Below are 25,219 nucleotides of genomic sequence, written 5' to 3'. Positions count from 1 at the left end.
CCTGGTCTAGAAGTTACCAAATTGCTGTTTGGTGGAACCAGTTGTTAGACACTTCTATTAAAAAAGGACTCTAGAGTCAAATAGCTTTGAGGATGGCTGTGTACCATACGCCTGCTGTGACGATCCAGAATGAACATTAGCCGACAGCAGCCCCGAGAAGCTGCGCAGTAAAGAAACCTGATTACCTTTACTTAAGCCAGGTTCTCCCTTCTGCCGGCCCATAAACCTTCCAGTAGGGACAGGAGAGGAGGTGGCAGCATGAAAGTCCCACTCGAAAATAAAAAACACTGCTCCTCAGAAGAGTGGGGCATAATTGTCTCCAGGCTTCTTCAGATTCCTCATCCATACTGACGTCAGTGGTCTAAAATGCCACCTGAACTTGTCCTTTCCATTCTTAGCTATTTTCTGAGGAAACCAGCTCCACGCACATGGATGGCTAAGACCCGCTCTCCTCCTCCTCGCTGCCTCCTTTAGGGGCGCTTGCCACTGCCTGGTGACACTGCACTGATGCGCCAGAGCCTGTGCCTGTGGCTCCGTAACACACCCCTCGCACACTCACGGCTCTGGACTTCCGCTGTCCTCTCTGCCTGGAGTGTCCTTGCCCTTCACCGGCTGACTCACCAGTTTTTCACGAGTCCTTTAAGACTTAGCTTAGGGACTGCCTCTTTCCATGACTTTTCTTTGCCTCACAGCTCCCCCTCTTCTTCCACAAACACTGATGAAACGCCCTGAATATGTCCGTCACAGCAGCATGTCACGTGCAGGATGAGACATCTGCTGTGTGTCTTCCCCTCTCACTCCACTGCTAAAGGGCCAACGCTACATCTTGCTCATTGTTTCGCTCCTCTAACACTCAATCCATGACTAATGAACTAACTAGTACTGTAGTAGCCCTCTTAGTAACAATCAGGCAGGAACTTCTAGAAGAAATCTGACACTCCAGCTCTTCTCTGATCTCACCTTTCAGTCTGAATGAACTAAAGACTTATCTGTACATGTTTTACCAGAGAGACATAATTTAATCCAGAGATGTGTCATCACATACTCTTACATACTCTGCCGTTTAAAAATTCGGCTCACGATGGGGAAAGGAGACAGGTGTGCTTTCTGATAGCCCCACTGTTTTGCACTTCTACTGCTCACTGCTCACTGGCTGCTCTCTCGGTGCCTTCCTTAAACCCTTCCTCTCTTAACAAGGAAACAGGATAACAAAGTAATTAAGAGCCTGGGTTCTGCCTATCTGTGAAACAGAAACATAACCAAGCATATAGAGAATAGACTGGTGGTTGCCAAGGGGGAGGGGGTGGGAGAGGGTTGGATTGGGAGTTTGGGATTAGCAGATGCAAACTGGTGTATATACAGGATGGATAAACAAAAAGGTCCTACATGGGACTTCCCTGGTGGCGCAGTGGTTAAGAATACGCCTGCCAATGCAGGGGACACGGGTTCGAGCCCTGGTCCGGGAAGATCCCACATGCCAGAGAGCAGCTAAGCCTGATGCCACAACTACTGAAGTCCATGCACCTAGAGCCCGTGCTCTGCAACACGAGAAGCCACCACATTGAGAAGCCTGCGCACCGCAACTAGAGAAAGCCCGCGTGCAGCAACGAAGGCCCAACGCAGCCAAAAATAAATAAATAAATAAATACATTTATTAAAAAAAAAGTGGATGTATTTTAAAAAAACCAAAAAGGTCCTACTGTAGAGCACAGGGAACGATATTCTATATTCTGTGATAAACCACAATGGAAAAGAATATGAAAAAGAATGTATATAAATGTATAACTGAGTCACTTTCCTGTACAGCAGTAATTAACACACACTGTAATTCAACTATACGTCAATAAAAAATAAAATTTAAAAAAATTGCCATAAAAATCATCACATAAGGGGGACTTCCCTGGTGGTCCAGTGGTTAAGACTTCGCCTTCCAATGGAGGGGGTGAGAGTTTGATCCCTGGTCGGGGAGCAAAGATCCCACATGCCTTGTGGCCATAAACCAAAATATAAACCAGAAGCAATACTGTAACAAATGCAATAAACACTTTAAAAATGGTCGACATCAAAAAACATCTTTAAAGAAAATAATCACATAAATCAGAAACAAATGAAACATAATAAAGTCCGTACATTTAAAAAAAAAAGAGCATGGGTTCGGGTCAAATCGCAGCTTACCACTTACTTATAGCTGTGTAATTCTTGGCAACTCACATAATGTCTCCTCCGACTCCTCATCTATAAAATGGGGATGGTAATAGTTCCCAATCTCATAGCGTTGCTGTAATCCATAAACACGGTTAAGTGCCTTGGTAAATGTTTGAGGCTCTCTGGTTATTGTGAATTAAAATACGTCAATGGCTTCTGGCCATGTGATTTATAATAGTTTGACATTTAACCAAATGGTAAAACTATTCCATTTATTATTCCCATCTCTTTTTACCCCTTACCCTGTTTTGTTGTTTATGTTTTCTCCCACCACAGAGTGCTAGTTCCAGGAGAGTAAAGGCTTTATTTTGTTCACTGCTGAAAGCAATGGCACCCAGAAAAGTACTGTACATATGAAGACCTCAGAAAACACTAGCTGAATGAATGGTGCAAAGTATCACAAGGAAAAATACACCAAAACTTTCATTATAATAAAAAAGTATAGATAAATCTTTCTCTAATGGCTTCCAGTCAAGTAATTGAAAACACCATATGCTATAATAAAAACATAAGTAGTTTATTAAAATTTGAAGGCAAAAACATAATTTTAAAAGATTTAGTCCTATGTTAGGCATGATAGAGTATGGATGCTTTCTTAAAATTCACAGTCAGATCCAAGAGTATCACTTTCAGAATGTTCTAGTAGACTGAGTTTACTTTTAGTTGTCTTTGATGAAACAGTCACTATTCTACTCTCTTTCTTAACAGAAATGTGTTTTTTCAAAGACTCACTTTTAATTGCTTTATTAACCAAAGAATTCTTTTGCCCCATTCCTTTGCTTTTCTGCTTTACAGGTGAGTCAGAGCAGGAATGCAGGTCCTCCCCAGGTTGTTTCTTAGCAGAGTATTTTTTGGTTTATTCACCTGCTTTGCTCATTTTCTCTGAAGAAGACCTGCTATTTCTAGATAATTCCTCTTCTTTTCTTTGACTTCCAGTTCCAGAAATGACGTCTGCTGAAGGGAGAACATGTTCTGGCAATGAAATCTTCAAAAGACTCCTGCTGCTGCTCTGTGACTGGGACCCCCAGGTTGTCTTTGGAAGTTTCTAAGGCCTCCTGAGTAGAGACTGGGACATGGAAGGAGTCGAGAGGCAAAGGAAGCCCAGCATCACCTGTAATTTTCTGAAACTGGAGGGAAAGACAAAAGACAAGACAAAAATTCAGTGATGAACAAAGCCAACCATTAAAAAGTAGAGTTCAAAACGTCAATGTTATTCTGTGATCTTATTATTAACACAGTAATTGATTATTCAGAAGATTTCAGAGCCAGTTTTTTTCTAATTATATCTTGCCAAGTGATTCTCAACTTAACCTAGCTATATCCAAGGCTATGTCTGCTACATTTTCAGACTTTGGTGATTGGGGTAGTTATTACCCACTTCCTTTCCCTCACTAAAAATGAAACCCTACTCTGTAAGAAAATTAATTTCTTTTCTATCCTCCAGGCACATGTAAACAGTATATAGTTTGTGACCAGACTGTGTTCTCAAGCTGTCAGTTCCCAAGACCAGTCTGAGATTGGCTGAGGTGGGTGAAGGGGGCTCCAAGTAACGCTAGAGGAAAAGCTGACATGTTTCCCCTCCCATTCCCATGACCAGGTGAGTCACTATAATATCTTACGTATTAGCTATGTCAAGATTACTTATTTTAAAAATTCTGTCAATACGTGTCCCTTCATTAGTGTTCCTTCATTGTAAGCTGACTGCATACAAATAGAAACCTAGATAAAATATGAATAGAATAGACATTTATACAATTTAAAATTTGGAATATTTTCTGTAATGTTTTCTTTCTTCATTAAGGAGAGTTTGCTTTAACTCATAAATTTTCTAAAGAACTTCCAGTTTTCTTATGTACAGCAATACAGTATCATGAAATGGGCCCACATTTACTAATCTCAGATTTGGAGAGGACTCCACAGTCCTCTAGCTCCCGAGCATGTGAACTATTAGAGACCGACCATTATTATTTTCTCTCTGACTTGGTCATTTCCTTTTTGCTAATCACTCTTAGAATCATTAAGTGCTGTCCTGTCCACTTACTTGGAGATTCTGCATTTGTACTGGGGCACTCTGCTTGGATTCTGATTTTTCTTCTTCAAGTGCCTTCTTTTCTTCTTTAGGTGGACTGCTAACAGTAGAATTCATCTGGGGACGACCTAGTAAATGAAAATCTGACTGATCTATACCAGCCATTGTGGCAAAATTGTTCCCGGTTGAGAACCACTGACCTATATCTTCCCTGAAGATTAATAATAATTTTTATGTCTAAGACAAAAATAACTTTAATTCAAACTTATCAAACAAGCAAAATAAATGAAAGATAGGAAAATTCTTATCCATTCCCAAGTATTTTCAATGGACACTGCCTTCAATTTAGTCTTCACAAAAAACTATACCTACTAATTACTCTGTCTACAGGTTACTCTTTTATAATGGGCTCCCCACTCTACCAAAGCAGGCTGCCCTATTTGCATTTCTTAAAAAATTTAATTCCTCATTTTAAAACGTCAACTATATTACCGATAATTATACTAAATTTGGCTAAATATGGCCACGTAAGTGATGAAAATCGCTCCAGTTCCTCAGCAAACTACCGTTATAGTCGCAAAGAGAAGAATGCCATGAAGAGAAATGAACTAACCCAGCATCTTTAAGGAGATCCAAGAAAGCATGGAACTTCTGAAAAGAATTCTCAGTGCTGCCCAAAACACCTTCCTCATCCAGGATCATGCTTGTCAATGAGTGGGCATGAAGGCCTTCAGACAAAGAGAATTTTATATTTCTTAACTGGGCATTTTCATGTTCCAGCTATAAAAGAAGACTGAAAATGTCTGACATGCTTTTTTCTCATTGTCATCAAAAGTAGTCTTGTCTAGTTTCAAGGAACAAAACTAAAACACTCAAAATGTAATTAACCTGTAATTAACCTAACTCGCCACCAGTAAAGACAGAGACCATATCACATAATAACCAAAACCCCCAGGCACCCAACAAAGTTTCCTATATAACACTTAGCTGGTACATAAATAAACCAAAGTTATCGTTTTATTAATGATCTTTCACAAAAGATCACATTTCTAACTGGTTAAATTCATAATGGAGCCTCATTCCACATTAGAAAATTACCTGCTTTAAGTTTCCCTTAAATTAGAAAGTGAATTATAGAATCTGATTTGAACAAAACATATTACAACTCTGCTGAATGTTAAGAATTAACTTTAGTGAGCATACTATCTAATGCTTACGTTTAAAAGTCCTAAATCATACCCAACCCAATTTATTAAATGTACGATCACCAATATTTTCTTTGGCTTCTTGCAAATATTCACTCCCGTGCACTCTTCCCCTTCCGCTCATCACCTATGCACTTAAAACCCCTATAAGCTCAACTCTAGTATTTCTCAGAAAGGCTGTTATGTTCATGATGCCCCTTTTGCCTTATATAAGCAGGTGCTCAACACTTATTGAATGAGTGTCCGCCAATCCAACGGATGCACTTTGAAAAATTCCTCCCTACGTTCAACCTATGATAAAGTATATTTAGATGGAACTTTTTAGATTATGCCCTGCTTTCATGCACATTACCTAATGTAATTCTTATAGTATATATTTTTATCTTGCATTGCATTCGTACAAGTTTTCCAATATCTTAAATTTATTTAAATGATTCACTTTCCTAATTCATTGCCAGGAGAGTCTCATCATGTCTTTTATGCTACTGTATATACAGTATATGCACAAAAAGTGCTTTCTTGAATCAAAGAATCATGAACAGAAAATAAGCTAGTGTCATATGAAAGCACACACACACACACACACACACACACACAAAATGAGATTTTCACATTTTTAAAAACATGCTTTCTGGAATATAGATCATATGATCACTAAATACCAGTAAATGCAAAAGTCCATATGATACAACCAATTTGCAACATATTACAGTTTTAAAGTTTACAAACTGTGTGTATGGCTTAAAATCAAATCAAAATAAAACGAAAACACTCTCAAAAGTATAAGAAATTGTTTGCCTCATTGACTCATTTATCAGCCTTAAGTCTTATTACTCTTTCCTCCTTTAACTGCTTTAGGCACTCCTCCAGTTTTTCCTAAACAAACAGAGTAAATATTATAACTAATTCGTAGTATAATATCCAAAAGCCTTTCCAGCTGTAGGACTCATCAGGATTTAGGGGCAGAGCCAGAAGTGAACTCAGGTTTTAGTCTGCTACTGGTAATATCATACCATGCTAGTGAAACGAATTATCAAAATCTATCAAATTAGCATAGTAAAGATTTATTTAAATTCCACTTTTTCCAACATAAATTTGTGGCAGCCCACCATAAAAGGCATATGCGTATAACATAGCAAGTCAGAAATAAATAGTTAAGACCAAGAAAGAAAACTTCTATTTTTATTCGTGGGTCTCTTTATAGTAGGAAGTCCTATTAATGAACATGCTTAATATACCTGAATTGCATAATTGCAGATTCAAAAGCATTTTTTTAAAAAGTAATCATTTTTAAAGCAATTTACAGTCAAGCACTGTTCCTGGAGTTCCCTGGGCATTAAATAATCTAATCATCAAAACCCTAAGAGGGGGGCTTCCCTGGTGGCGCAGTGGTTAAGAATCCGCCTGCCAGTGCAGGGGACACGGGTTCGAGCCCTGGTCCGGGAAGATCCCACATGCCGCGGAGCAACCAAGCCCGTGCGCCACGACCACTGAGCCTACGCTCTAGAGCCCCCGTGTCACAACCACTGAAGCCTGCGTGCCTAGAGCCCGTGCTCCGCAACAAGAGAAACCACCGCAATGAGAAGCCCGCACACCACTAGGAAGAGTAGCCCCTGCTCGACGCAACTAGAGAAAGCCCGTGAGCAGTATCAAACACCCAGCGCAGCCAAAAATAAATAAATAAAATAATTTATTTTAAAAAAAACCCTACGAGGAAAGAACAATCACTAACTCCATGTTATTTTACAGATGAGGGAAACAGAGGCAGAGAAGTAGAGTAAGTAGAGCAGCACAGCCAAGGTGACACCACTAAGTAGCAGAGCCACACTGTGGACTCGGGAAGCTGGGTGCCGTTCCTGTTCACGGAGGTGGTAGTCTTCCCACTCACCAAGGTCAATCAAATAAAATGAACACTGATAAGCTCTCTTAGAAGTTTTAGGAACTAAGACACTTCGGTCCTTGAAGTGGGGACACTGCTTGCAATAGGCAGAATTCTAACAGAGCCCCTAAGACTCCTACTTATTGAAGTACACAAACCTTCCACTTAAACAATCAAACCCTAAATCTGGGTGCTGTAGTGAAGGGATTTTGCAGACGGAATTAAGATTCAAAATCAGTTGATTTTTTAAGATAGGGAGATTATTCTAGGTGGATGTGACCTACTCAGGCACCCCATGAAAAGACTTGAACTCTTCCTGAATTGAAGTACAAAAGGGACAAGAGGGAGACCCTCCATTGTTGGCTCTGAAGAAGTCCAATGCTGCGGCAGGGAAGGCAAGCGAGAGGCCTCTAGGAGCTGAGACCGTCCCCCGACTGACAGCCAGCAAGGAAATGGGGACCTCTGTCCTGCAACTGCAGAATCTGAATTATGCCAACAAGCCGAAGAAGCTTGGAGGCATTCTTTCCCAGAGCCTCTGGATGCTAACACAGCCAGACTGACATCTTGATTTCAGCTCTGTGACCCACACAAACTATGGTGAACATCCAACATTTGGGGCTCAATGTTTACACTTAAATTTCACGTGCTTTAACACTCTCAGGAGGGAACCCACATGTTCCCGTGTGTATCTGAGCAGGAAACCCAGTCACGCTGTGCCTGGACTTCTGACCTGCAGAACTGTGAGCTAGTCAAATAGGTATTGTTTTCAGTCAGTGAGAGTGTAGTAAAAGAATTAATATTCTACTCAACCTCCAGGTTCGTGGACAAAATAAATGACTGTCATTGTTTTGGGCCACTGTTTCGGGGTGGTTTCTTATGCAGCGATAAACAGTCAGAATACCTATACTTATGAAAACAGTAAGGTATATTTATACATTTTAACTGCTTTGAACAATCACTTAAAGAATGAGGAACTCTATTATATGCCATCATTGGGAGAGGAACTGGTATCACTTTCTGGAGAGTAGCTTTTGGTACCTAACAACAATCCTACATCAGGAGTTTACCCTAAGAAAATTAAAGATGTGGGCAAAGATTTATCTACCAACATGATGTCATAAGATGGTTTATAACCAAACCCTAGAAGAAAGCTAAGAGCCTCCAAATTGGGATTGGTTTCAATAAAAATAGCTCACCGTATGAAGGAATGCGCTGTGAAGCCACTAAGAAAAGAATGACAAGAGGTCTCAGCCAGAGTTAATGAACGGGCTTCAGGAGTTCTACATTCAAAATATATCTGTGCGTTTCTCCTGGGAGATGATGCATAAGCTTAATCAAATTCTCTGATGTAGAAGAGTATTTAGTGACATGGCAAAATATTTTTGATACTTTTTGAAGACAAAAGAGCAGATTAGGTGTGTGTACACGCAGAGGTGGCTTTTATTTCCTTCAATAAGTTGTTCACTGTTTTCAAAGATTTGCTCAATGAACATATATTTTTATATTCAGAACATGTTTAAAAAATTGAGAGTCTAAGAACTTCAAATTCTTTAATGTTTCATTACTAAAGCCAGTCAAGTTTTCAATGGGAAAAAAGGGGAAAAAATTGCAAAATTCCTCTACTTTTAACATAATGGTTTAATCAATCTTCTAAAACTGATTTCAAAGAAATTCTAAACAAATAAGCAAACAAACAAAAAACCCTCACCACAGTCAGAGGAAAGTAGACTAAAATTCCTGACTGGTTCTAAATAGCACATCAAAGTGCAATTACATGAAATAGTTTCTCCCTCTAATGGAGGGAATTAGAACACAGTGTGAAATTTTTGTGAAAAAGTGTACCCCTCTCCTACAAAGTATTAATAATTCATGTCCCTTATGTGGAAATATGGAACCAAAAAAGTTAGAAAGTAAAATTGCTTGATATTCTATTACTTAAGTAAGACTAATGATAAGGCTTTGGAATAATTTTCCTTCCTGTCATCTGCTCTCCTTCATCCCTTCTGTACACTGGCTAGGGTGATTTATCTGGGACAAAGCTCCCATCATATTGGATATCAAATTTTATGTTCAACTTTTCTCCACTTAACATTGAAATCAATCATTTCTCATATAATCAGGGGATTCATAACCTTGATTTTTTTTTTTGTGGGCTACAAAATATTGCACTGAGTGGGTTTACTGGTTAACCATTTTACACATTTAAATTCTTTCCAACTTTTCAATATTATAAGACAAAATAACCGTTTTTATGCATGAAGGCTTTTTTCCATATTGAGAATAACATTCTTACAATAAATGCATAAAAATGAGTTTGAGATCAAAGCAAATGAATATTTTTAAGGCTCTGAGGTACCTATCTCCAAACCGCTTTCCAAAAGATTTCTGAGATTTTATACTGCCATCAGCGATGTATCACTTGGTATATAACCTCTACTGTAACTGTTGGCTTACTTCCTCACCTAGAGTGCAAGTTATTTGAAGATAGGGGGTGTATTTTATTAAGTGTTTATCCCCAGCACCTGTGCCTAGCACAACGTAGATGGTCAGTAAATAATTGCTTAATAAGGAAAATCCCTGCCAATACAAGATGTACGTGTGTGAAAGACAGTGTGTTTTTCTCTAACTGGATAGATGAAAACTTGTCATCTTCTTTATATAATTAGTAATTAAATTTCTCTTTTATATTATGTTGTAAACATTCAGATTCTCTGAGGCAAATGGGCCTGGCACTACCCGTTAGCTAGATAACCTTGGACAAGTTCTATAACTCTAGGCCTCAACTTCCTCATCTATAAAATGGAGATAAGCTCCCATATCACAGAGCTCTTGTGAGGATTACATGACTTAAAACACATAGAATTAGAAGAGTGCTTGGTACACAGCATATGTTCAATTAATGCTGAATGAATGAACATGTGAACGCAAGCAGTAGTGAAGGGCTTAAAATGAAATAGTCTCATCCCACTCCCACATCCAGCACTCAAGAAGCGACCGATTCTGTACACAGGTTTTTAATTGTAAAATACGATATGTGTACTGAGAAGTGCACAGGACAAAACTGTCAATGTGACAAATCAAAAGAGAATACTTACATAACCACTACTCGAATCTGAAAGTATTGATACTTGTCAGCATCTCAAAACCCCCCCATATCGTTTTCTCATCACAAGCTCCTTCCCTCTTCCCGGTTAAACACCATCCTCATTTCTGAAAATCATTTCCTTTAACCTGCATGCACCCCTAACAAAAGAGTTTAGTTTTGTCAACGTCTAACTTTATGTAGAGGATCATAGTATATGAAGTCTTTTCTATCTTATTTCTTTCACTCAACATTGGTTTAAAAGATTCATCCGCATTGCAGCCTGTAGCTCTAGTTCATTCAGTTTTATTGCTTGATAGTTTTCCCACTGTATGAATACACATAATTTATTTAATTTTTGACTCTTGATGGACATTTGGGTTGTTTTCAGTTTGTGCTAATGCAAATCATGGACAGGAATCCTGCTGTACCGGTTATTCTGGTGCATTTACACAGGGCGGGGGTGAGGGCTGCTGGGTCACAGGCTATTTATATACCTTCAGTTGATGGAGAGTGCTAAATGCTTTCCAAAGTAGTTGTGTCGATTTATACTCCAGTATAAGCAGGGTAGAAGATTCCCATAGTACTCCAGGTCTACAATACCTGATACTACCAGACTTTATTTATGTATTTGTCAATCTGATTGGCATGTAGTTTCATTGGTTTTGACTCACTTTTCTCTTATTACTTGATGAAGTCGTATACTTTTCTGTGTGTACTGGCTGTTTGGATTTCCTTTTTTATGAGGTTGACGTCAACTATTGTTATTTTTTATTCTTATTTTTTAAATTATTATTTATTTATTTTTGGCTGTGTTGGGTCTTCGTTGCTGCGTGTAGGCTTTCTCTAGTTGCGGCGAGCGGGGGCTACGCTTCATTGCAGTGGCTTCTCTTGTCGTGGAGCACAGGATCTAGGCACGAGGGCTTCAGTAGCTGTGGCACGTGGGCTCAGTAGTTGTGGCTCGCAGGCTCTAGAGCGCAGGCTGCGTAGTTGTGGCGCACGGGCTTCATTGCTCCGCGGCATGTGGGATCCTCCTGGACCAGGGCTCGAACCTGTGTCCCCTGCCTTGGCAGGCAGATTCTTAACCACTGCGCCACCAGGGAGGTCCAACTATTGTTATTTTGAATTCTTCTCCATTTCCAAGTAATACTCTAACATGACTATTTTCTGACTAAATTTGAGGCATTATCTGTTGACTTTCTGATTTACTAAGTAAGGGTTTAGTTCCTTTACACTCTTTCCTATGTCCACACTGCTCAGTAAAGTTATGTCATCATTAGTTATTCCACTGCTCATGATCTCTTTGACTTTAGTGATATACTTAAAAACCTACATTGTTGATCCACTATAAACTCTCTCAACGTCACGCTTTGTAAAATGAGGACATTCATACCATCTTCCCTTTTTTCTACCTCCTGTCTAACTTCCAAACCTAGCTTTTACGTTGTCAAAGTTGAAATTTATATTCTGTTCTATGTGCAGTTAAGTCTTCTGTCATTTGAGAGTCAGTAGGGAGTAAGGTTTAAGAGAACAGGCAGAGAGCCTAAACTCAAAGCCTCGATCCAGCCCTAAATTCGGTACAGCCTGGGCAAGTTCCTTCCCTGTCTTAGCATCCTTTTCTCAAAAGTGGGAATGATATTAGCACCAACCTCATAAGGCTATTCAGAGGATTAAATGAGTTAATATATGCAAAAACACTTAGAGCCTAACATATACTAAGTACATACTAGTACACAATACATTTCAGTACATACCAAGTTAATACTAATACATACTAAGTATAGTTTAGGTTAGTTATTTGTTATTACATGCAAGTTGACAATAAAAGCTACAAACCAAGACAGTATTGCCATTATTACAATTAAATTAATATTGCCCACTGCAGATGTACTGTGTCTCTGTGTATAGACTACACCTCGTTCCATACTGTGTCAGTGTCACTGCCCTTGTGCAGGGTGACCACATACCCCAAGCCGCCTTGGGCTGTTCCAGTTTATACCTGTTGTCCTGATGTTACAGCATTAGAGCGCCTCCTTACACTATTGAAGTGTAAGGAGTTTGGACAAGTTCTGGTTTGGACAACAAATTAGATAGGTGGTCGTTACCCCTGTGTGTCACTGAAAACGGGGGCATCTATAGTGTCAAGTTTAAGTGGATTCTTCTCTTCCTCACCAATAGTCGGTTAAAAATCAACCATAGTTTAGTTTGCTTCATGTTTATGTCAGTATAGCCTTTTCTCCTCTGGAGTTCAAGTTCCTTCTCCTCTTCCTCTCCCTCCTCCCTTCCAACAGTGCCTAATACCTAGTAAGTACAATATGCCTCAAGGTGTTTCTAAGCTCTCAATCACACAATCAATGGAAGCCTCTCCAATCTAGACTAGCTGCTCTCTGCACTGAATCCCCTATTACCTTCCTTCTTGGTTTATTGCCTCATTTTGCTGGATTATTTCTATAAATAGCTTAAGGTGTAGCACAGGAGGTAAATTTTCCAAATTTCTTTTTGTACAAAATATCTCATTCAGCCTCCACTTATGACTGATAGTTTGGCTGGATACAAAACCCTAGGGTGAAAATTATGTGCTGGAAAAATTTGGAGGTATCTTTCTAATACCTTCCAGCATCCATGGTGCTGATGACAACTATGATAAAGTCAGATTTAAAATTTTTTTTTTTAGGTGACCAGTATTTTTCTCTCTGGAATGGATGTATCCTCTCAGTATTTTATTCTACTTTTCTTTTAATTAATTAATTTATTTATTTTTGGCTGCATTGGGTATTCATTGCTGTGCAGGCTTTCTCTAGTTGCAGTGAACGGGGGCTACTCTCCGTTGCGGTGCACGGGCTTCTCATTGCAGTGGCTTCTTCTGTTGCAGAGCACAGGCTCTAGGCGTGCAGGCTTCAGTAGTTGAGGCATGCGGGCACAGTAGCTGTGGCACATGGGCTTAGTTGTTCTGCGGCATGTGGGATCTTCCCGGACCAGGAATGGAACCCATGTCCCCTGCATTGGCAGGCAGATTCTTAACCACTGCGCCACCAGGGAAGCCCAATCTATTTTAATTTATTTTTTCAGTATTTTAAAGTTTCACAATGAAGGGTGCCTAGGTATGAGTCTATTCTTGTTCATCTTGCTCAAAACTTGAGTAACTATTTTCAATCTGAGGCCTGATGTCTACTTTCAGCTGTGGGGAATTTTGTTGCCCTTTGACAGCTTCCCTCCATTTTTTGTCTGGGTCTGGAGTTTCTAATGGTAACATGTTGGATCTCCCAGATGCAGCCTCTCTAACATATGGCTATCACATTTTCCATTGTGTCGTTCTTTTTTATATACTGAGAAATTTTTAAAATTCCTACTGAATATATTTCAGCAACCGTATTTTCATATCCAAGACACCTCTCTTGCTTTCTGACCATTCTCTTTTTAATTAACACCCTAGTCTTATTTTATAGTTGCTAGCTCTTTTTAAACCTCTCTCAGGATACTAATTAGGGTTTTTTCTTAAATTATTTTGTTCCCTAAATTGTCCCCAGTCCTACCAGGATATGTTTTCACTCTTTTCCCCCCCTCTCATGTTGTAAGCTTTACTCAACTATCAGGCAAATGACAGTTATTTTCTATTTAAGAATGAGCGCAGAAAGCTCCCTGAAGTCAACGATTGATTGGCTTCTTATGCAGGAAGAAGTGGGGAGTGACTGTAATAGGATCCCCCCCAAACACTCTTTTCTAGGGTGTAAAAACTCACACTAGCTGCCCTAGTTCTCCCCAGTTTCACTGTGTTCAAACTTAAAATCATCTCACTTCAGGAGCGTGAGGGCGGGGCTGGGAGTCCACTCCTCCAAACACAACCCTTCAATGAGCTCCCCTATTTCACACTTTTAACTAACTCCACCCTCTCTCCTACATGCGCATCAAAGCATGAAGCTACTTCTGCAGGTGGGGTCAGAATCCTCCTCAGTTGCAGGTGGTACCTGTGCATATTCTAGGTGATGCTTTTCCTCTGTTCTACTGCTTCAGTTTCACACTCTTCCATGTGTCTTCCGTCTTTCAAAACTATGTTGAAATCTCTTGACTGTTGTTGGCTTATGTACTTAAACACTTTGATACCATCCTTGTAGTGTCTTGTCAAAACGGAGAAGAGCTGCAAGGGTTCTCAGTGCATTCTGAATCTGCTATTCTGTGGTCCCAGTGTTTAAAGTTCTTGGTCTTCCCCAGTCTATCACTGCTTTTAGAAATACAATCTCCTGTTCTACTCATGAAGGAAATGAATACAACACATCTAAAATGACAAGGAATGCGGGCTAGATGCTCTCGGGTCTTGTCGTACTCTGCAATTTACTAAGAAATCACTTATGTGCTACAAATTGTAGGTGCTCATTTATAAAATGAAAGGGGGTAACTCTACATGAACTATAGATTTCTCCCACTGTAACATTTCATAATTTTCTAAGTTTTCTTAAAATTTCTCTATATTATCATTAATTTTAATTAAAAACATAAAAATCTAACATTCTCTTTTGAAAATCAAAGAGTAATTACCATAGTCCTACAATAATGGGATAATTAGTTCTGAAACCTGTCAAGTTTCATGTTTCATACGAAAAGAGAATCATATTAAATAATTTTTAAAAATTACACATGGACTTTGTAGCACAAAGACAAGGTTCCCCCAAATGGTATTCCCTTATTTACTAGAAATGTTCAGCTCTGCATTAAAGTTGAAATAAAACAAATATATTATTTTTGAGGTGCAAAAGTTTCTTATGAAAATCAGTTTTTCTTTTCTGTCCGTACAAACAAAAGTATGGAGTCACATTAGATGTCAGGTTTATTAGGGAATATAATGTAGCTTCTTGAGGTTTTTTATTTTAGGAAAGGAGAATATTAACATCAAAACTTTTTTCAACTTTACTTTTATTTAAAATGAGGCCATATTTTCCTCTTATAAAAAGAGAGTTCAACTAGAACTGTCAATTTTCTCATTTGTAAAACAAGAGCACTGAATCAGCTGACTATATTCATTCAGAACTCAATTTCTTTATCTTATGATCACTAAGGTTCTCCCTAAATCGAATATCCTAAGGTTCTAAGGAAAGGAAACTATATTACTAACGACATGTTTTGATTTTTATTTCTTAGAGTTCAAATGTCCACCATTCACCTTGGTCTAAGCTTAAGGAACCATTCAAGGGGATACAATGCAGATGGGAGGAGAAGACAGAACCCTCACTCAAGCTGTGCAGTGTTGCAATCAGGCTTCCATTTGAAAAATAATCTTCTCTATAGCTTTAAAGTGATAACTTCGTACCTGCAATGGTTCTTGTTTCAAACTGATTTTCTCTGGCTCTTCCTGAACACTTTCTGAGGAATCTTCGACCTCTTCGATTTCTGAGGAGGAAGGACTCTCTACTGTCACAGTCACAGGAAATTCTGATGGACCTGAGTGTCACAAGAAGAAGATAGGAAACCACAGAGTTGTTAAACTGAAGTGCAAAGAAAGAAGACAAGATTGTATAAAAGATAACACAAGCCAGATACCAAATATCCAAATATTATAGGACATTTAACAAAAGTGATCTGACGTATCATTATTTATAAATGTCTCTCACTGCTCCTTAGTCTAAAACAGGCAATGACTAAGTAAAAGTACAGTAACTTATTTTTGCTATGTTACTGTACAGACCTCTGTTGTACATGGTTAGGATTAGTAATGGGAATTGCCCATATTATTTTATTAAGTTTCTTTCACAGAAGCCAAGTGAAGAGCCAAGATAAACATTTTTTCTCAGATCAACTTTATACTGCAAATGAAATATTTATTCTTTACCATCAGACGAAAACAGTCTGGAAGCAAATGTAGTTTTTCGGAGGAAAATACATCAGTAAAGGGACTGATGAATAATCAGAAAGTCAACATATCTAAGCTGTGAATAACAGACGTTAGAATTTTAAAAAATAAATCACATACACATACGCAACTAAAACTGACCCATCAAAAATTTCATCTTCTCATCACCCTTAAGCCAAAACTAGGGTAAGAGTAATACAATTCTCCTGTCAAGCTTCACTGCCACTGCAATGTTGTTCCATAGGACATTTCCAAACATTTAAAAACTGACCTGGCCACAACCCCATAAAAGTCTACAGATCATACAGAAGTGTGCTGGGATTATATAACTACGCAGAAGACAAGTCACTAGGACATCGTTTTCACAACAAGCAGCAAACCTGCAGCATAGGAAACTCCCAACAGGAGAACGAGGCGCACCCCCCTCCCTCTGGGCATGCAAGGGCAGGACTGACACCCAAGGTGCTCTTCTCTCAATCTCAGCAGTGGTGCCTTTCACAGAGCAACTATGCGGTCCCCAAGACCACTGGGAAGGAGAATCTGATACTGACAGTACTAGCTTGCCATGAGGCCATAAGCGAGGGAATGTGTGTGGCCTTGGTGAGAGAGCAGAGGTTTGAGAGATGTTGCTTTATATTGGCTTTCAGATCAGGAATTTGTACATATAGCCTGCAAACAACATTTCTTGAAAACATATGAACATTCTTGAGTATGACAGCTCCATATGAGGGGTCAGAAATGGCAGTCAAGTTCGTTCGTTTCACTGGGTAACAGCTGATTTGCAGACTGGAGAACAGGCTTCCTTGTTCACAGACATAACCACAAGGCTGCCAGCTGTGTGAGAAATCCACACAATTACACGGTTGCATTGGGAGAGCAACCAGACAAGTTTTACATGGATTTATTTCAGAGAGGGAAATGCTTCTTGTAAGGCTCTGTCAGTTTAAAAAGCAAAAAGAATGACCACCCACCTTTCCCAATTCAACCCCTACATATCATAAATATGATAGCTACATACCTGCACCTGATTACATACATCACGAGCTTTGATGAATGGAAAGCCCTTAAAAAGATATCAACAAAACGAAGTTAGATCTTGATGTAAATACATCACCAGTTAAATCCAGTTAATACAACTATTTAGTATTATGTACAGTATCCATACAGGATTGTGTATAAAAATAAATAAGCTCAAAAGAAGGACCTGGAGGGCTCTGCTACGGAGAAAACTGAACAGAATTCAGCCGACTGGCTTGGTGATAACTCTCTGAACTGCTGAGAGGCCCCTTCAGCTCCTATGTTCAGGATGGTTGAGATTTCAGTCTCACTTCTTTAAATGGTGATATTAATCGTTCTCTAATTTACCACTCTGTGTGACGAGGATGGACCTGAGATTAAGTGTCTCACCAAGAAGATAGGAAACCACAGAGTTGTTAAACTCAAGTGCAAAGACTGGGGATTCAACACTATAGTTTATGCAACAGCAATTCACATTACCATTTGCAAAAAATTAGTTGGTTGTCCAATAAGGATTATAAACATCCATTTAACATGAGCTACTGAACAGATACTTTACACAGTAACTCCTTCAAGTACTATTTAAAATCAGTTCTCTTTGTTTTCTTAAGCAATTGTTAACCCCCAATTTCATGAATACTACCAAGTAAGTCACATGAAAATCATCTAGAGCAATCTATTTCACTTAGCAAGCCTAAAGCTATAATTCAACAATTTTATTTACTGTTCTATGACAAAAATTACTATGAACAGCTATCCCCTGGATAAGTAATCAGCTAAAGCTAGTTTGACTCACTAAATCTGATTTACTGAGTTAATAAGCCAGTTGATTTAGAATAGGTCTAATGCAGATTTCTCATCCATTCTGCATTAAACTGCTTCCCATGCCTAAAATGTCTTTTTTCCCATTCGTACATATCCAAATTCCTACTTCTGTGCTGTAGGGCTTGGCTCAACTACACCTGCCTTTAGTGAAACTTTTCTCACCTGCACAATTGGAGATAATTTTAGTCTCCTCATGACTCCCACGGGGTTACCTCTGTTGTGACACTTGAGAAACAACTTGAAACTCCCAATTACTTTCTGTTTTTCTTCCTTAGACGGCTCATTAGGCAGAAGCCATGTGTGAGTTATCTTCTTTCCTCTATAGAAAGCACCAGAGACCGCCCACGTAATGGAAGTTCCAAAATAAAGAATTCTGAACGACTGAAAAAGACAGGGAATGCAAACACATTACCTGTTGCTTTTTGCACGTTCTGCAGTACGCCACGGCAGAAAACCAGACACACCAGGTGGTAGAGGTTCAGGACCATAACATTCTTTACCAGCAGAGTGTTTCCTTCCATTACTTACAGGTTTCTTTGTGGCCAATCCTATGTTTGACAAAGCACGAAAGAAGGAATCAAGATGCACCAAAGGTCTACAGAGCAACTCTCAAAAGTGTACAGTTTGAAAGGAATCAAACAGGCACTGGACAATGATGCCAAGGCCATTAAAAAAAGGATCGTTTTGTAAAAAGGTTTTACATAAGCCAGCATTTTTTAAAAATATAAGTTCTCGACACTAACAAGTTATTTTAACTAAAACAAAAGTATTGAGATGTGCAGAAATGGAAAAATAAAATTTTTAAAAATCCCAAAGTATGATACATTTTATGTATCATGCAGAAACACTCAAGTTTATTGAATCTTAGAACACCTTTGGCATTTCTGAATCTCAAGGATAGCGAAACACAGGTACACCCATGACTTCTGCCAAACAGAATCTTCAGAATTGGACCAAAATTTCAATTTAAGATGAATTTTTCTATGTAAAAACAGTAAAAGTTATAAGACTGCAAGTTGCTGGGTGGTAGGTGAGTCAATGTTACTCTCCTATAAGCCTGTCAGCCTTCACTGCTCCTTTGATTTCATATAGAAAACAGACAAAAAAACAAATGAAACCCACTGGATAAAAGAGTGAAATGTGGAGACTTATCCTATATTTCAGTAGTAAAGAGGCAAGTATCTTTATATGAAATATTTGGTTGCAAAAACTAGACCTACGTGTTAATATTTTATTTAGAACAAGCCATATATTAAAATTCACATTTAAATATTTAATTTGAATTTACTGAAAACAAACATCATAGGTTAAAATGGTTATTTTTATCCTTCAAATCTACTATTTCATGTTATTTTATTTATTTATTTTAATAGATCTTTATTGGAGTATAATTGCTTCACAATTCTGTGTTAGTTTCTGTTGCACAACAAAGCAAATCAGCCATATGCATACACATGTCCCCATATACCCTCCCTCTTGAGCCTCCCTCCCACCCTCCCTATCCCACCCCTCTAGGTCATTGCAAAGCACCGAGCTGATCTCCCTGTGCTATGCTGCTGCTTTCTACATTTTAGCAGCATTAGGATGGAGTGTAAAATAGAGTGTATGTGGTAATATAGGATAAATATTTCATAGAGTGTAGCTTATTGATAATCACCACATGATTCTGTGTGATTTAACATGCCTCTTAAAAATATATAGGAGCTCAGTTCTTTTTGTGCTATTTTATTTTGTTTTTTAACTTAATTACCCTCCAAAAAAGATGTCTGTATGCATGTGGTTTGTATGTGTATACCCTTCCTTTACTTTCAGAAACTAATGCAAATACATTTGTATTAAAAATTTTTTTAATTATACTTTTTGTGTTAGGAGATAAAAAAAATTTTCTAATAAAAGTTCCCGTCTTTTTTAGGCATACATAACTACAATATAAATGTGACACAATTCACACCATTATCTTACCCCTATACTCACCTGGATCTAAGTATATACCCAGCTATTGATTTGGCTTACCTCTATGTCTCCAAATAACTGAGGCAAATACAAAAAATAGACCAAGAAATAAAATTACTCTTAAAATACCTCAATGAGCTTGTATACTTCAGTTACATTTCCACTTTGTTTAATCACGCTAAATAAAAAAAAATTTTTAATTGTATTCTCATTCCATGATGCCGTATTATATACCGCCAGGTACTAATATTACAGAATTCCTAATATGTTTCACATATACATGTTTTATTTATATATGTTTCCATTTCTAATATTATAGCAAAAGGCAACTTAGCTATTTTAAGAATGCTTTACATATCATATAAATTTTTAATAACAATATGTAATTAGTGTGATACCACAAATCTTAACTTCTTTGTATGTACTATTTGATTATTAAAATATCACTGTCTTGAAATAACAATTGGCAGACAATTCATAAGCTTTTTTTTTGACTTCATAAACACTCTTAACAACTTCTATTTAATACACTATTGTCCAAGCAAGTTGATTAATGGAGAATCAAAAACATACATCTTTAAGTAGAAAAAGAAAAGTTGTATTTATGAAGATGTTTACAATAGTTTATTTTAGGTTATTTCCAATTTTTCACCAATTTAAAAAATGGACCAATTCAATGAAACCTTCTGAATCCAATGTTAAAAAGTATAACTATGAAAGAAAAAAAAAAAGTATAACTGTGAATCAAAAATTGAAATTTAGTATGAAAAGATAAGAATGGCAAATTATATTGAAGCTATGTGGAATTATGTTTATAGACATCAGGAGGAGAAAATAAAAATGTAAACAGTGGGAGGAACCAAGATGGCGGAGTAGAAGGATGTGCTCTCACTCCCTCTGCGAGAACACCGGAATCACAACTAGCTGCTGGACGGTATTCGACAGGAAGACACTGGAACACACCAAAAAGGATACCCCGCATCCAAAGACAAAGGAGAAACCACAATGAGATGGTAGGAGGGGCGCAATCAGAGTAAAATCAAATCCCATAACTGGTGGGTGGGTGACTCACAGACTGGCGAACAATTATACCACAGAAGTCCACCCACTGGAGTGAAGGTTCTGAGCCCCACGTTGGGCTTCCCAACCTGGGGGTCCGGCAACGGGAGGAGGAATTCATAGAGAATCAGAATTTGAAGGCTAGTGGGAATAGATTGCGGGACTTCGACGGGACTGGGGGAAACAGAGACCCCACTCTTGGAGGGCGCACACAAAATAGTGTGCGCATCGGGACCCAGGGGAAGGAACAGTGACCCCGGGGGAGACTGGACAAGACCTACCTGCTAGTGTTGGAGGGTCTCCTGCAGAGGCAGGGGGTGGCTCTGTTTCACTGTGGGGATGGTGACGCTGGCAGCCGAAGTTCTGGGAAGTACTCCTTGGCGGCGTGAGCCCTCCCAGAGTCTGTTATTAGCCCCACCAAAGAGCCCAGGTAGGCTCCAGTGTTCGGTTTCCTCAGGCAAGACCACCAACAGGGAGGGAACCCAGCCCCACCCATCAACAGTCAAGTGGATTAAAGTTTTACTGAGCTCTGACCACCACAGCAACAGTCAGCTCTACCCACCATCAGAGCCTCCCATCAAGCCTCTTAGATAGCCTCAACCACCAGAGGGCAGAGAGCAGAAGCAAGAAAAACTATAATCCTGCAGCCTGTGGAACAAAAACCACATTCACAGAAAGACAGACAAGATGAAAAGGCAGAGGGCTATATACCAGATGAAGGAACAAGATAAAACCCCAGAAAAACAACTAAATGAAGTGGAGATAGGCAACCTTCCAGAAGAAGAATTCAGAATAATGATAGTGAAGATGATCCAGGACCTCGGAATAAGAATGGAGGCAAAGATCGAGAAGATGCAAGAAATGTTTAACAAAGACCTAGAAGAATTAAAGAACAAACAGAGATGAACAGTACAATAACTGAAATGAAAACTACACTAGAAGGAATCAATAACAGAATAACTGAGGCAGAAGAATGGATAAGTGACCTGGAAGACAGAATGGTGGAATTCACTGCTGCAGAACACACTAAAGAAAAAAGAATGAAAAGAAATGAAGACGGCCTAAGAGACCTCTGGGACAACATTAAACACAACAACATTCGCATTATAGGGGTCCCAGAAGGAGAAGAGAGAGAGAAAGGACCAGAGAAAATATGTGAAGAGATTATAGTCGAAAACTTCCCTAACATGGGAAAGGAAATAGCCACCCAAGTCCAGGAAGCGCAGAGAGTCTGATAAAGGATAAACCCAAGGAGAAACACGCTGAGACACATAGTGATCAAATTGGCAAAAATTAAAGACCAAGAAAAATTATTGAAAGCAGCAAGGGAAAAACGACAAATAACATACAAGGGAACTCCCATAAGGTTAACAGCTGATTTCTCAGCAGAAACTCTACAAGCCAGGAGGGAGTGGCATGATATACTTAAAGTAATGAAAGGGAAGAACCTACAACCAAGATTACTCTACCCGGCAAGGATCTCATTTAGATTGGATGGAGAAATCAAAAGCTTTACAGACAAGCAAAAGCTAAGAGAATTCAGCACCACCAAACCAGCTCTACAACAAATGCTAAAGGAACTTCTCTAAGTGGGAAACACAAGAGAAGAAAAGGACCTACAAAAACAAACCCAAAACAATTAAGAAAATGGTCACAGGAACATACATATCAATAATTACCTTAAACGTGAATGGATTAAATGCTCCAACCAAAAGACACAGGCTTGCTGAATGGATACAAAGACAAGACCCATATATATGCTGTCTACAAGAGACCCACTTCAGACCTAGGGACACATACAGACTGAAAGTGAGGGAATGGAAAAAGATATTCCATTCAAATGGAAATCAAAAGAAAGCTGGAGTAGCTATACTCATATCAGATAAAATAGACTTTTAAATAAAGAACGTTACAAGAGACAAGGAAGGACACTACATAATGATCGAGGGATCAATCCAAGAAGAAGATATAACAATTATAAATATATATGCACCCAACATAGGAGCACCTCAATACATAAGGCAACTGCTAACAGCTATAAAAGAGGAAATCGACAGTAACACAATCATAGTGGGGGACTTTAACACCTCACTTACACCAATGGACAGATCATCCAAAATGAAAATAAATAAGGAAACAGAAGCTTAGAATGACACAATAGACCAGATAGATTTAATTGATATTTATAGGACATTCCATCCAAAAACAGCAGATTACACTTTCTTCTCAAGTGTGCATGGAACATTTTCCAAGATAGATCACATCTTAGGTCACAAATCAAGCCTCACTAAATTTAAGAAAATTGAAATCATATCAAGAATCTTTTCTGACCACAACCCTATGAGATTAGAAATGAATTACAGGGAAAAAAACGTAAAAAACACAAACACATGGAGGCTAAACAATACGTTACTAAGTAACTAAGACATCACTGAAGAAATCAAAGAGGAAATAAAAAAATACCTAGAGACAAATGACAATGAAAACACAATGGCCCAAAACCTATGGGATGATGCAAAAGCAGTTCTAGAGGGAAGCTTATAGCTATACAAGCCTACCTCAAGAAACAAGAAAAATCTCAAATAAACAATCTAACCTTACACCTAAAGGAACTAGAGAAAGAAGAACAAACAAAACCCAAAGTTAACAGAAGGAAAGTAATCATAAAGATCAGAGCAGAAATAAATGAAAAAGAAATGAAGGAAACGAGCAAAGATCAATAAAACTAAAAGCTGGTTTTTTGAGAAGATAAACAAAATTGGTAAACCATTAGCCAGACTCATCAAGAAAAAGAGGGAGAGGACTCAAATCAATAAAATTAGAAATGAAAAAGGAGAAGTTACAACAGACACCGCAGAAATACAAAACATCCTAAGAGACTAGTACAAGCAACTCTATGCCAATAAAATGGACAACCTGGAAGAAATGGACAAATTCTTAGAAAGGTATAACCTTCCAAGGCTGAACCAGGAAGAAACAGAAAATATGAACAGACCAATCACAAGGAATGAAATTGAAACTGTGATTAAAAATCTTCCAACAAACAAAAGTCCAGGACCAGATGGCTTCACAGGTGAATTCTATCAAACATTTAGAGGAGAGTTAACACCCATCCTTCTCAAACTCTTCCAAAAAATTGCAGAGGAAGGAACACTCCCAAACTCATTCTATGAGGCCACCATCACCCTGATACCAAAACCAGACAAAGATACTACAAAAAAAGAAAATTACAGACCAATATCACTGATGAATATAGATGCAAAAATCCTCAACAAAATACTAGCAAACAGAATCCAACAACACATTAAAAGGATCATACACCACGATCAAGTGGGATTTATCCCAGGGATGCAAGGATTCTTCAATATACGCAAATCAATCAATGGGATACACCATCTTAACAAATTGAAGGATAAAAACCATATGATCATCTCAATAGATGCAGAAAAAGCTTTTGACAAAATTCAACACCCATTTATGATAAAAACTCTCCAGAAAGTGGGCATAGAGGGAACCTACCTCAACATAAGAAAGGCCATATACGACAAACCCATGGCAAACATCATTCTCAATGGTGAAAAACTGGAAGCATTTCCTCTAAGATCAGGAACGAGACAAGGGTGTCCGCTCTCACCACTATTATTCAACATAGTTTTGGAAGTTCTAGCCATGGCAATCAGAGAAGAAAGAGAAATAAAAGGAATACAAATTGGAAAAGAAGAAGTAAAACTGTCACTGTTTGCAGATGACATGATATTATACATAGGGAATCCTAAAGATGCCACCAGGAAAGTACTAGAGCTAATCAATGAATTTGGTAAAGTTGCAGGATACAAAATTAATGCACAGAAATCTCTTGCATTCCTATACACTAAGGATGAAAAATCTGAAAGAGCAATTATGGAAACACTCCCATTTACCATTGCAACAAAAAGAATAAAATACCTAGGAATAAACCTACCTAGGGAGACAAAAGACCTGTATGCAGAAAACTAGAAGACACTGATGAAGGAAATTAAAGATGATACCAACAGGTGGAGAGATATACCATATTCTTGGATTGGAAGAATCAATATCGTGAAAATGACTATACTACCCAAAGCAATCTACAGATTCAATGCAA

At 38.4% G+C, this 25,219-nt stretch overlaps 1 protein-coding gene across 3 annotated transcripts; it reads right to left on the bottom strand.

Annotated features, from left to right (window-relative positions):
* Window positions 1-237: 237 nt before the first annotated feature.
* LOC309623773 (centrosomal protein of 78 kDa-like) lies at window positions 238-21,503 on the bottom strand. Of its 3 annotated transcripts, XR_014241616.1 has the most exons (7): window positions 21,378-21,503; window positions 18,247-18,632; window positions 17,261-17,305; window positions 15,703-15,833; window positions 4,848-4,962; window positions 4,247-4,362; window positions 3,218-3,332 (listed from the first exon to the last, which is right to left on the bottom strand). XR_014241616.1 is itself a non-coding variant. In XM_082380965.1 (6 exons), the coding sequence occupies exons 3-6, from the start codon at window positions 17,278-17,280 to the stop codon at window positions 3,251-3,253; spliced, it is 348 nt and encodes a 115-aa protein (XP_082237091.1). In that variant the 5' UTR covers window positions 17,281-17,305; window positions 18,247-18,632; window positions 21,378-21,503; the 3' UTR covers window positions 238-3,250. The 3 variants fall into 3 exon arrangements, 2 of the variants coding, with proteins under 2 accessions (XP_082237091.1, XP_082237092.1); XM_082380965.1 differs by lacking the exon at window positions 4,247-4,362 and having other exon boundaries at window positions 238-3,332; XM_082380966.1 differs by lacking the exon at window positions 4,247-4,362 and having other exon boundaries at window positions 238-3,332; window positions 18,497-18,632; window positions 21,378-21,497.
* Window positions 21,504-25,219: the final 3,716 nt, after the last annotated feature.

This window comes from Balaenoptera borealis (genome assembly GCF_965194805.1).
Source record: "Balaenoptera borealis genome assembly, chromosome: 2".
In the NCBI taxonomy this organism is placed as follows: Eukaryota; Metazoa; Chordata; class Mammalia; order Artiodactyla; family Balaenopteridae; genus Balaenoptera; species Balaenoptera borealis.
Note: the sequence above shows the minus strand (reverse complement) of the source record. Positions and strands in the feature narration are given on the sequence as shown.

What these genes read in the sequence shown, in the direction of transcription:
- LOC309623773 (XM_082380965.1), bottom strand. Translation starts at nt 17,280, where the DNA reads ATGTATGTAATCAGGTGCAG. An exon ending in TGAAACAAGAACCATTGCAG is followed by an intron (nt 4,963 to 15,702) that starts GTACGAAGTTAT and finishes CTTTGTCTGAAG; the next exon opens with GCCTTCATGCCCACTCATTG. An exon ending in GATCTCCTTAAAGATGCTGG is followed by an intron (nt 3,333 to 4,847) that starts GTTAGTTCATTT and finishes CTTTCCCTCCAG; the next exon opens with TTTCAGAAAATTACAGGTGA.